Source organism: Nanorana parkeri, unplaced genomic scaffold (assembly GCF_000935625.1).
Source record: "Nanorana parkeri isolate BGI_ZX_2015 unplaced genomic scaffold, ASM93562v1 scaffold192, whole genome shotgun sequence".
Lineage (NCBI taxonomy): Eukaryota > Metazoa > Chordata > Amphibia > Anura > Dicroglossidae > Nanorana > Nanorana parkeri.
Window position 1 is genome coordinate 1,051,263 of NW_017306460.1, and position 12,351 is coordinate 1,063,613.

The 12,351-nt window shown below is 40.1% G+C and overlaps 1 protein-coding gene across 1 annotated transcript; it reads left to right on the forward strand.

Moving 5' to 3' along the window:
- Positions 1-1,160: 1,160 nt before the first annotated feature.
- Positions 1,161-12,189, forward strand: AMOTL2 (angiomotin like 2). Its single transcript, XM_018555330.1, has 9 exons — positions 1,161-1,939; positions 3,383-3,536; positions 4,789-4,933; positions 5,328-5,420; positions 7,800-8,095; positions 8,191-8,486; positions 8,596-8,783; positions 8,880-9,026; positions 11,435-12,189. Exons 1-9 carry the CDS (start codon positions 1,248-1,250, stop codon positions 11,491-11,493), a joined length of 2,070 nt encoding a protein of 689 aa, XP_018410832.1. The 5' UTR covers positions 1,161-1,247; the 3' UTR covers positions 11,494-12,189.
- Positions 12,190-12,351: the final 162 nt, after the last annotated feature.

Sequence of the window (12,351 nt, forward strand, 5' to 3'; positions counted from 1 at the left end):
CAGACTAGTCACTCGGCGTGCTCTATTTTCAGTCTGCCTGGATAGGGTTAAGCAGGGTGCATTCTTCAATGGAGAGATATGCAGGTGTTTGGTCACCCCTGCCAATGGCGGAGGAATTTGTGGGGTTTTTTTTTTGTTTTGTTATTCTTGTTTTTAGCGCAAGCTTTTGAACACTTGTGGCAGGGCTGCAATCCACAAAGAATGTCAATTGCAACACAAAGGGCCTGGTGATGTCACGTCTTAGATATTTGTGAGGTGGTAGCATCTCCTACGCCGTGGAGAAAAAAAAAGTCTTTGTGCGTTAGAGCAGGAAAGCCACAGGTTTGCGGGCAATAAAGTCATCCTGTAAAGATTGTTGTATGCTGCAATTTGTAGAATGTGGAAAATCGTGTATATTTTACCCACTGCTGCCAAATGATGGCAATATAGTGGTACAAAGGTTATAGTACAAATCTGGATTACATGACAAACGTGCAAGGATGGCTTGGAAAGAAAAAAATAAAAATGTAGCTTATGCAGACTATATACAGCTTAGAGAAGGATTCCCACAACTGCGGCTCATTGTAGTCCACATTAGTATGTGAATCTCTTTTCAACTTCAACTAGGAATATCTGGCTTTCAATGGGAGGGCTCCAAAACAGAAGCTGCAGGGGGGCATACCAGAGAAATACTGGACTTTATCTTCTCAGAAAGAGGAGGGAAAAATTCCAATCATTAATACATTCCTCCTCCTCCTAAAAACAAAACAGGGCAAAAGTCTTACCTCTCCAGGTTGCTGTGAAACAGCAGGAGTTGAGGGACAGGAGCAGTAGAAAGGTATGTGCAATTAACCACAACAAGGTGCCACCAAGGTCAGTCCTTTCATGTCAATTTCAGTTGAATACTCACTAATAATCAAGATCCTTCAGCCTTGAGCTATAGGCTAGGAAGTCTCTGATCTTATCTGGTCCTTTTCACCTTTTGTAAAGCATTTTTTTTGGGAAAAAAATATAAAGAAGGAAATGTTAATTGCTTTCTTTAAGCCGATCAGGGATATCTTAGATCCACCAGGGATGGTAGGTCTATATGAATTAATCCTTTCACATTTTTTTTTTTTTTTTTTTAATATCCTTAAAAATGTATTCCCTTTCCTTCACAGGCTTTTCACAGCAGTTCCATAGATCAGAAGAAGATTTGGAGAAAGGATTATTGTTCATTATTGATAGCTTATCAACATTTGGTGGGATTATTTATTTTTTGAGTAAGGATGAGAACTGCAGAGGATTCATCTGGAACAGTCCTTCACCGTCTCATCCAGGAGCAGCTGAGATATGGAAATCTGAGTGAAAATCGTACCTTATTAGCCATCCAGCAACAGGCCTTACGGGCTGGAGGGGGCAGTGGAAGCCCCAGATCTTCCTTGGAAAGCCTTGAACAGGAGGAGATGCAGGGTAGCCCTTCTACAAGGCAGGAGCCTCAAGGGCAGGAGCATCATTGTGACCATTTCTACCTGGAGAATCCTATGTATAAAGCTTATGAGTATCACCATAAGGGTGAGGAGCTTCCAACCTATGAAGAAGCCAAAGCTGCCTTGTCTCAGTACTATGCAGCGCAACATATCCAGAAGGTAGAACACGCTCCTACACGCCAAGACCAGTCACTTATGGAGCTGAAGCATGGTCATGTTAGGTCCTTGAGTGAAAGGTTGCTGCAGATGTCTCTAGAACGCAATGGTGCTAAATCGCAGAACCTTATGACCTCCTCTCATAGCTTTCCCCAGCTTACAAGGCAGTACCAGCTTTCAGTTGCTCGTGGACAACAGGAAGACGGAATGCAATATAGGAATGCTCCTCCTGAGTACCCAAGTTACAACCAACCTGACCCTAATCTCAGGGGTTATGCTTCAGAGCAAAGATGCTATTCAGGAGACCTTCCTATGTACCATCAGCCTGAAATCAGGTGAGCACAGATGTGTAACCGATAACTATGTTGCCTCTTCAGAACGCTGTGATATGTGGTAGAGGAGCTTTTTTTTTACAGACTTTGTGTCTAGGTTTTTTCTGGCAGCCATTAGTGTTTATAATACCTATGCAACAGAAAAGGTCAAAGTCACAATTCGTATGGTCAATTCATATACTTGACATTGCTAGATGTTTCACACCTTTACTCATTTTTATTATCAAATTCCTTTGGACAGCAAAGATCTTTAAAAAATCTTAGATGGCTGTTAATTGACTGTTACAAAAAGCATTTAGCATGCTGACAATTGTCTGCCACCACTAGCATTTATTTTCTAGCTAAGATGCACACAGTTTCATTGCATGCTATCTGTGCATATAAACATTATTGTATGAGTCGTCATCATACAGTGTATGTTAAGAATTTCAGGAAAGAGCAGATAACTAGCAGGCAGACTTCTTCCCTGCAGTCTTGCACATGGAGTTGTAGTTATGCACGTAGTAGGTATGGCATAATATTAATAGCTGCCTCAAAAGGGGGTGTGCAAAATTCCCTTTTAACTCTAATGTGTTTGACTTTTAAGAGATCCCTGACAATAAACATAGGTCTGGCTAGGTTGCAACAATTTTGTATTGTTCACACAGGATGAGATAGACAGAGACAGGAAGTGACTCCGTAAGCCAGTGGGGGAAGATAATGGTTAAGAAAAATGTCCAGTCTCACAATGAAAGAATCTGTTCCCATGTTAATTCTTGTAACCCCTTTGGCTGCAACAACATCCATTAACGGAAATACCAGTTCCATTGTGATAGCCCATCATGAATTCCTAGTTCTAGGCTGTGGAGTCTAAAAGGATGGTCCATGAGACAGGCTTCAGAGAGCACACCTAACCCTAATGTCTTCCTTGCAGGCACTGGAATCTGGAATTACATATTGATCATAAGGTGCAGATTCTAGATAAGCCAGATCGATAGTGTTTACAGGAAATTCTTATACTCATTGATTTACTTTGCCCGTGATCAATATAAATTCCGGTTGTATTATTCAGAATACTGTGTTGTGTAAAGATGTAGTAGAAATACCTTGTCTTGTATGATCTAGCATTGGTTTTTAGAAGTTATTGCATTATTTTTGGATGTGTGCCTGATGCTTCTGAATACTGATTCAGAGTGATAGATGTTCCAGTAGTGGAGAGAGTGCAAGACTGTACAAGCCCCGCATTCAGCTCTAAAGTTAATCTTTCAATAAGTGTTATAAAATGTGTCCAATGTACACTTAAGCGTGTTGGTTCATTTGAGGCTTTAGGAACCACCAGTCTTCGGCTGCACTAGGGATTCAAGTACCTCTATCATTTTTATATTTAATGTTAAAACAACACTTTATTATTGCTTTGAGGCTTCTGTTTTTTATATCTAAACATGAGCATCAATTTGTTTCTTGCAGGCCGATGCCAGATCCAAACCTGCACTATGGGCAGATGGCACCTTTCAACGCAGCAGGTACACACATGGCTCGAATGGATGCTCTGCTGCAAGAGAATGAAAAGCTACGCCGGGAACTTGAAAGTTACAGCGACAAAGCAGTGAGGATCCAGAAGGTAAGAGCAGATTACCTATGGGGACAAGGAAGTGGAGGGTGCAAAATGGATATTGCAACCAATCAGATTCAAACCGGCCTTGTTGTGAAGAAGGCTTGAAAATGAGTCTGATTTGGAAATATCCATTTCCTTTAGCCTTGCTTTACAAAGTACTCCTATATGAGTATGACACCAATGACATTTAATAACTTTATTAACAAAGCTCAGTCAGTCTTGTATATAAAAGCATCATTTTGTAGATGCTATGGAGGTTCTTTAGGAATGTATTCCAAGTGCAGCAGGTAACTCAATTGGAATTTAGCAGCTGCCTCTCCTACACTCAACCCTTAAAAACGCACCACAGTCCAAAACATGATTTCTTTTAACAAACAGGGTATTGTAGTAGGTTCCCCAGCTGGTCAGGGAGGGTGGGGTGTCTTTAGTTTTTGTCATCTCTTTCACTTTCATTGCCCCCCCCCCCCTCTTCCCTATAGTCTCCCCTTTAACAGCTGCGAGGGATCTTCGCACAATGGCCCGGCTATGAGACATTTGTTAGAGGCACACGTAGAGCTCAGGGCCACTGACAGTTGCTCGGGTTTTGTGCTCTGCTTGAGCTGACCTGATGCTGCATCAATGAGCCATTGTGTAGGGATGAAAAGGTGGCTGTGTTAGGAAGGCCTCAGCTGTAAGGAATAGAGAGGGGAGGGGGTCCAGCCTTTAGCAAATGTGCAGTCCAGACAAGCAGGTGGCATTGAGTCTGCAGACAGTGTTTAAATGTAAGCAATACCATAGCTTACCATGGCATTTGCCAGAGTTGAAAAATCAACTATTAAACTGAAAGTATATTGCTTGAATGTGTACACATTTGTGGTTAGGAAAATTATATATGATAGTTACTCCAAGCAGTTGGCTCTGATTACAATAGATATATACTGGTACTTGACCAATATGTATATGGGATCTTATTTTTTAAGGTGTTCTTACTTAGAGCTGGAATTATTTCACCACATTTAAAAAATTGATGACAATTAATCTAAGTGTGATGATATGTTGTAACAAATCAGATATTATTTAATAACAAGACACAAAGAGTAATAGCTTTCTATGTCTTATGGCAATTCAACAAAATTAAATTTATTATAATTAAATTTACAGATACATACATTCTGAGGTATGCCCTAAGTACATGCATTTTCTTTGTTCATAAATAAAGCTCTTTATGCCATATCATCAACATCCCAATAATCTTGACATTCATTTTATGATTTTTTAGCTGGAGACTGAAATTCAGCGAATTTCCGAAGCATATGAGAATCTCATGAAAGCATCCTCTAAGCGGGAGTCCCTTGAGAGTGCCATGAGGACCAAGATGGAAGGAGAGATGAGGCGCATGCAGGACTTCAACCGTGACCTAAGAGGTGAGGAATCTCTAGCACAGAGGAGGAGCTTTTACAACAATAGTACGCTCTGGTGAAGCTATCAATCAGCGTTAGCCCTTTACAACAGATATTAGGCTTAAGTGAGCGGACTCTATCTCTTAAGAGCATCAAGGTCTTAAACAGCCATGTAGCAAGAGATACCGAACAGCAGGGGCCCGGGGACAACAATGGAGCTTTCCTGACAAAACTCATTAACCTATATAGCTCATCAGCATTATAGTTAATTGCAATTTCTTAAAATCATATCCAAAAGAAGACATCCCAGAATACCCCATTTAATGGAGAGGTTATTTTGGAAATCAGGCCATGTCAGTAGAGAGCTGCATAGAGTCAACCTATCCTGTAATCATTTTGTGTTGTCTTTTTTTTTTAGAACGGCTGGAAACTGCAAACAAACAACTAGCAGTCCGGAATATGGAGCAAAGGGAAGACAGTCAAGGAACTGTATCCAAACTGCTTGCTCAGTGTAAGTTATTACTTTTGAGACTGGACTATTAACCGGGCCAGTAAATCCACATGAATACAGTAGTGGCCATACACCAGTAGAATTGTGTTAGAAAAAAATGTTTTTGAAACATTAATTCAAATTTTTAGTAGTTAATGGGGTCAAATTGATGATGTTTTTTTTTTTTTTACTGTACTGATGAAAGAATCGAAGGAACAGGATGGAAATTCCAACAGTGAATGTGGTTTGCATTCGGGGAACTCATTCATTCATTCCAAAATGTTTATGTTAAAATCGAGCAAAATTTTGAAAGACAATCGTCATTCTCTGATTGCATTATTAAATGTTCTCATGAAATATTTCGTATGTACAAAAATCTACTAGTGTATGGCCAGCTTTAAGAGGTTCAAAACATTCATGATCATATACTTGAAGGTTATTCTAGCATAAGACATCATTCGTAATGGGTATTTTCTGTATAGGGCATATAGGTCAGTTCATGGCTATCTTAGGCTAAAGAGTGTGCTTCAGTGCAATATCTCAACGTGACCCCTATGTATCACAAAATAGTGCTCCCCATAATAATAGCTCTCTTTCTTGGCCGTTTTTAATTTGGATTAGTCCCCGGTAATTTTTGTAAATGTTTCAGGCTACATGTTTAGATTTATAAGCCCTTTAAACACAGAGAACTCGATTACGTTTAAAGAAAACAAAAAAAGTTTTCTCCTTTTCTCGACATACACTCTATGATAAGAAGGATTACCTAATTCTTGTGGTGTGATTGGCCCTACCAGTCATAATACAGTTAAAATGCATAATACCGGGTTTATTTGACTCAATAAACAAACATCTTTTTGCATGAGCTGTGTACGTGGGATTTGACCTAACGCACCTTGAAGGATGCAGGGGAGGTGTGTCCTTTCTCTGCTTCCTGAAGAAAAGATTATGTTGCTTTAGCAAACAAACAGAGTTCAATGTGACCTGAATTCTTCACATTCCAGTAGCTGATCTGCCCAGCCCCCTCCTTTTCTTCACAGGAAGGGGGAAAGAAGACTGCAGAGAAAAAAGTACGACATCAGTGCTGCATGGGTTAACAGGATAGGACTTTTTTTTTAACTGTGCTAAATATAATATAAACATTAAAACAAATGAAAACAAATTGTGAATAGTATAGCATATCATTCTATAATTGTGAATTACTAAATTACTGCACACATTGATATACACCTCTGGTAAATTATAGATATAATGTAGAACATTTTGTGTCTTTGACTATGTGCTGTTAACACTTTTTATATATGGTAGTAATACAAAGCTATATAAATGTAAGTCAGCTAATTTAGCCTAAGAAAGCAGCCAGATGTTGGAAAATAGATGATCTCCAGATCATGTCACCAGACACATAAGTCCTCCTATTCTTTGTGGCCAATGATAGAATAGCGGGCCAGTAGTTAAACATATTCAACCTATCCATTAGGGTTTGGGTTTCTGAATTCTTTGGAATCTACACTCAGCTAATGTGTATTATTCCTGATGCCTTATACACACACTCACAATAAACTGAAGTTCTAGTGTATTTCCTTGCTGGGATAGTTGGAACCACCACCAGGGAGAACTGGTCTTACCAGGATATACATCCTTGAGCTGTCATGTTCCAGCTATCTTACTGCTCCAAGCCTGGGAACCTGCATGTTTGCTTAACCTTTTCATGGAACAGTACAGGAGCAGTCAAGTTTAACATACTCTTAAAAATACTCTTCTTTAGGTCATTCTACACACACACAAAGCTCCTGCAAACACCTCCAAATCTCATAGGCCTCTTGGTTATGTACACAGCTTATGATACTGAATGGATCCCTTCATCGTGTTTGCTGATCGTTCAGAACCTCACTGGTCATTTCTTTTGTGAATGGAGTGACGTTTTTAAAAGCATCATTCCAAAACCTCTTAGGCATATTATGGCTGCTCTATTTGCAGCCGTTTTGTTTGTTTCTTGGGTGTATGTTTGTTTCTGTAATGATCTTCCCACCAGAAACAGCTTCATTGCTTGAACCCTAAACTGAAAGACTCACCACTCACTGTGAATAAGTAATGACCTTGACCTATAAATTCACTAGGAACAGCTAATATGCTAGTTGACTGTGGTTGCACAGAATGGCCGACAGGTGCACTTTAAGATGTGAAGCCATGCTGAAATTAAATCTAAAGCATGTGTAGTGAGAAATATTAGCTGGCATAGTAAAGATACCGATACTTCATATCCATTCACCAAATGTGTTAACAACTCAGGATATTACTAGCAAGTGAGGAGCCAATATGAAACTTTTATATTTATATATTGATGTATATGCACCTACAGAGGTATGAAGTTGCTAATGACCTTCCCATTCTTCATTACAGGCCGTGAACAGCAGCTAGATAAAGAGAAGTTAGATAGAGAGGTTAGCCTCTTACGAAGTGCCAATGAGGACCAGCGCCGAAGGGCAGAGCTCCTGGAAAAGGCTCTGAGTAATGCCCAGTTCACAGCCGCTCGCACTGAAGATGAGCTGCGCAAGAAGAGGGCGTATGTGGAAAAAGTGGAAAGACTACAGCAGGCATTAAGCCAGCTCCAGGCTGCCTGTGAGAAGAGGGAACAACTGGAATTGCGTCTGCGGACGAGATTGGAGCAGGAGTTGAAAAACTTAAGGGCTCAGCAGGTGAGTTGCATGCCACCACTTGGTGTCATACATTTATTGCATGTTTTTTTTATTCCACATGACCCAAAAACTCACTCCAATTACTTTTCTAACAGAGGCAACCAATGATGCAAAATGGAAGCCATTCTCCAGAAGTCTCTGTCTATGTCCTTTCTGAGCAGCTGAGGGAGAAGGAAGAACGGATATTGGCTCTGGAGGCCGACATGACCAAGTGGGAACAGAAGTATTTGGAAGAACGTACTATGCGCCAGTTTGCCATGGATGCTGCAGCCACTGCAGCCGCTCAGCGAGACACTACCATCATCAACCACTCACCCCGCCATTCGCCAAACAATAGCTTCAATGAGGACCTGCTAATAGTCAGCCACAGGCACCAAGAAATGGAGAACAGGTAGGTCTGATCCACTATTTTCTGTATAACTGTTGACTTTGTTCTGATCATGTACTTCTACTGTATTTTTTTTTCCTTTCTAACCTGTGTTCTGTTGTTTTATTAATAGAATCAAAGCTCTGCATGCACAGATACTGGAGAAGGATGCAGTCATTAAAGTCTTACAGCAACGTAAACCTCACCAGGGCCTCCTGCGACCTGCTAAGTCAGTGCCCTCAATATTCACTCCATCTGTGCCAAGCTCAAACTCAGCAGCTGGTGAAAGACAAGTGAACAATACTTCACAAGGAGCACCAGGTGATTACAGCAGATTATGTCTAATGAGATGGATAACACGTTTTTGTGATGTCCTTTTGGCAATGCTTAATTGTTCTTCTTTCTAATTCCCTCCAGTAAGTAAATCAACATCTGCCAACATGAGCACCTTGCCCGTTCACACCAAGCATGGCAGTAAAGATGGTAGCACCCAGACAGAGTATTCAACAGACCAGACAAGTGTGACAGACTGCATTCTGGACAGGAACACCTCGTCCTCACTAGGTAAGGACCACATCTTTTTGGGGTGTCATTGTTCCTGTCGGAAAGAGTTATCTTTGCTACCCGTAGACCTCACAGTCTTCTTTTTACTTCTACTAGAGAAGTTGAACTTGATTGGTTGATATGAGTAACTACCCAACATGATGTCTCATGAGGAAATAATGTTGGGCAGTCTAGTCTTTATTAAGTACAACAGATGTGCATTTTTTTTTAGAAAACCTGAAAATATTTACATCAAATTGGGTGGCTGTGGCATTGCTGACTTTTCATACTTCGTACCAGAAATGTCAGTTCCCATGAAACACTATATGAATATAAGTAGTAGGTGTGTTTTGACCACACACGATTTCGGAGAAACATAAACAGTAAACATTGCGTTTTCTCCCAATAAACACCGCTTACAAACACTGCCCCTGGGTACCAGCTCATTACTAATTCCTAGCTAAAACAAGTCTGGATGATGAGTAGGTAGGACGGGTGCCTTTTCTCCGACTAGTGAGTGAAGGCTGATGTTTAGAGAATGTTTCGCAATGGCAAAAGCTGCACTCGCTCACCTCCCCTCCCCCAGGCTGAGCCAGTGCCGAGCCCTGCATAGCTGAGAGCTTTCTCCTCACACAATCCCTGCCAAGGCTTGGCCTCCCTTGGTGATGACTAATCTCAATGAATCTCAGCTATGCAACTGGGAACAGAATGCAGGTGTGAGGCCAAGAGACTGCAAGGAAGGGGGAAGGGAGCATTGCTAGCGTATGAAAGAAAGATCATGAGATTGATTGAGAGCTAACATAAGCCGTGCTGCCGTATAGTGGCAGATATTGATCAAATGTTAAAAAGAAAATAGAAATTTCAGGTCTGGTTTATGTAAATGGGGCTACGGAAATAGGACTGTTAATGCCGACCTACCAGTCAGATAAGGTAAAAAAGAAGAGATGTGATTAATAGATATGACAATCTCCAATATTTTTTACAAAAATAGTTTTACTGGTATTTAAAACATTTTTTTTCAAGAAATACACAATTACATTTAGCAGTAATTGGGGCCCAAACAGGGCAGGTTAGAAATGAAAGGAGACATCTTACTAGTCACAACACCTTTCCTTCAATTTTGGGGTAATAGGGACCTTTTCTTTTGAGATCTAACCTGCTTACACACTAGTCCCCAGATAACATGATTGAGCATTCCTCTTCTACGGTATCCAACCTTCTCAGAATAGTTCCATGTATAAAAAAACAATAAATGTTGGAAGCCTTTTGGCCGACTCATATTTCCCACTACCCAAGTAACTCAACCACCGCCATAATTTCACATCACCATTTGCTTCTTTCTGAGAAGATGCAGCATATCTGCTTACCATCCAAAGCCACAGGCATGTTTGGAATGTCCTCCCCCTCAACCAATGAAAACGGGCCATTGTGACCCCACATACTCCTTTTAAGATGTCGACACATAGTAGGGCAATGTAAATGCCCAGAAGCACTGGATGCATCACTCTGTCTATCACAGGCGATGATACAATCTTCCACAGTACAAGCAGACACACTGTCTATACTTGTTATAGTTCACTCTGTGGAATTCACTCATGTATTATTTGTCCACATACTGGATGGTCACATGATTGTTTCATCTCATATATATTCAAAGGCCTTTGTGAGGTCTGAATCAGAGGAAGAAATAATGCGAGTACAAATCTACAGCTAGGCACATAATCCAGTCATGCTAAAACAATTTGCTATGAGCCTGACAGGGTGTTCGGAGACTTTATATTAATGTCTGTCAGTCTATTGCTATTCCTATGCTGGCATCTCAAATATTACAATATGGCGTGTGTCAAATACATATGAAATGATAGCGATGCCTGTAATTAGCACATCAGTTTAATACTTTGAATTATTATTATCGTTTTAATATGACCAGTTTGTTATTGTAATTAAGTATTACAGCAGTTAAGATATTGAGCATTCGACTGAAATCTTACTAATGTGGAAGTGAAATACTTTAGCATGATAATTAAATACTTCACTTAAAGTTTGTGTGCTGAGTATTGGGAATATTTTGACGTTTAAAACGTAACACAGTGGTCCTGATTCATCATTCTGCAATGACACTTATAGAAAACTACATATCACTTAAGGTGTGCTGAAATTACATCCAGTAGTATTAAACTGAGAGGCCACTTTAAGCACATGTTAGGGTGGTATTGCAACCTGCTGATTCAGGGCCGTTCAAGCCTATGTTGAAAATAGTGAGTGTGTTGCCTGATAACAAATCCATTTTAGTCTGCCCTAAAAGAATAGCCAAAATCTGGTTGCTGTAGTTAATCTATCCACTTGTCTTATTGCAGTTATAACATGCATTTTTCCTGGATCTACCGTTTACTTATAACGCTTTTTCTTTTCTTTCATTTTTCTTCCAGAAACCATGTCCTCTGCTAAAAGCTCCAATGCTTCTGAAATGGTAGAGATCCTTATCTGAGCTGCCTTGGGGTATACCCTCAAACTTGAGAAAGTCTTACATGGCCAAGATTCGTTTCTGGTCAGACAACTGAAGTCTACAGACAAAGGATGCCGTGTTCAGTCTGCAATGACGAGGTTCTCCTGGAGTTGGGACAAAGTCATTGTAAAGCTTGAAATACACAACTTGGAACTCAGATGGGCTTTATATATCATCCAGCACACCATTCTGAGTTGTGGATAAAATTGGAGGAGACTGGAAGACTTGAGATGACCTTCTTGGATAGCTCCACCAAACATATGCCATCGACACTTGCCAACATCAATTAATGTGATTAAAGTGGTTTTGGAATGTGAAACACTGCTAAGGCTTAAGACTGATTCACATGGACATGTTCTGGGAGAAGAAGAATCCCGTCTAGTTTTTGGCTTTGGAGAGCCAAGGTCCAATCCTTTTTGCTGCTAGAAATGCCTACAGAAAACTGTAGGGGTTTCAAGTGGTTTAAAGTTACCGGACTCTTGTCCCAAACATTTTTCATGTAAATACTTATGTGTTTATTTTTATAACACCTTTCATTGTTACTATTTATGGACAACACAACTGTATTGTTGTCTCGGCCCCAGTTCTTCTATTTCTTGACGTTTTATCAAAACACAAGCTTATAAAAATGAAAATGGACCCTTCAGGACAACCATATGGCCTCGATTAATAAAAAATAAAAAGCGGTGGAAGGGATACCCATAGCGATAAATGAGACTTAAATAAATCAAATATTTTGGTTCTTTCTAATTGCCATGGGTTGGTTTTTGTAACATACCACCTTTTATATGACAGTTTTTGTGATGTTTTCACTTCATAGAGGCACATGAGTAGTAGGCA

Coding starts and splice junctions, on each gene's coding strand:
- AMOTL2 (XM_018555330.1), top strand. CDS start 1,248: ATGAGAACTGCAGAGGATTCATCTGGAACAGTCCTTCACCGTCTCATC. Junction 5,421..7,799: donor ATCCAAACTGCTTGCTCAGT/GTAAGTTATTAC, acceptor TCTTCATTACAG/GCCGTGAACAGCAGCTAGAT. Junction 8,784..8,879: donor TACTTCACAAGGAGCACCAG/GTGATTACAGCA, acceptor AATTCCCTCCAG/TAAGTAAATCAACATCTGCC.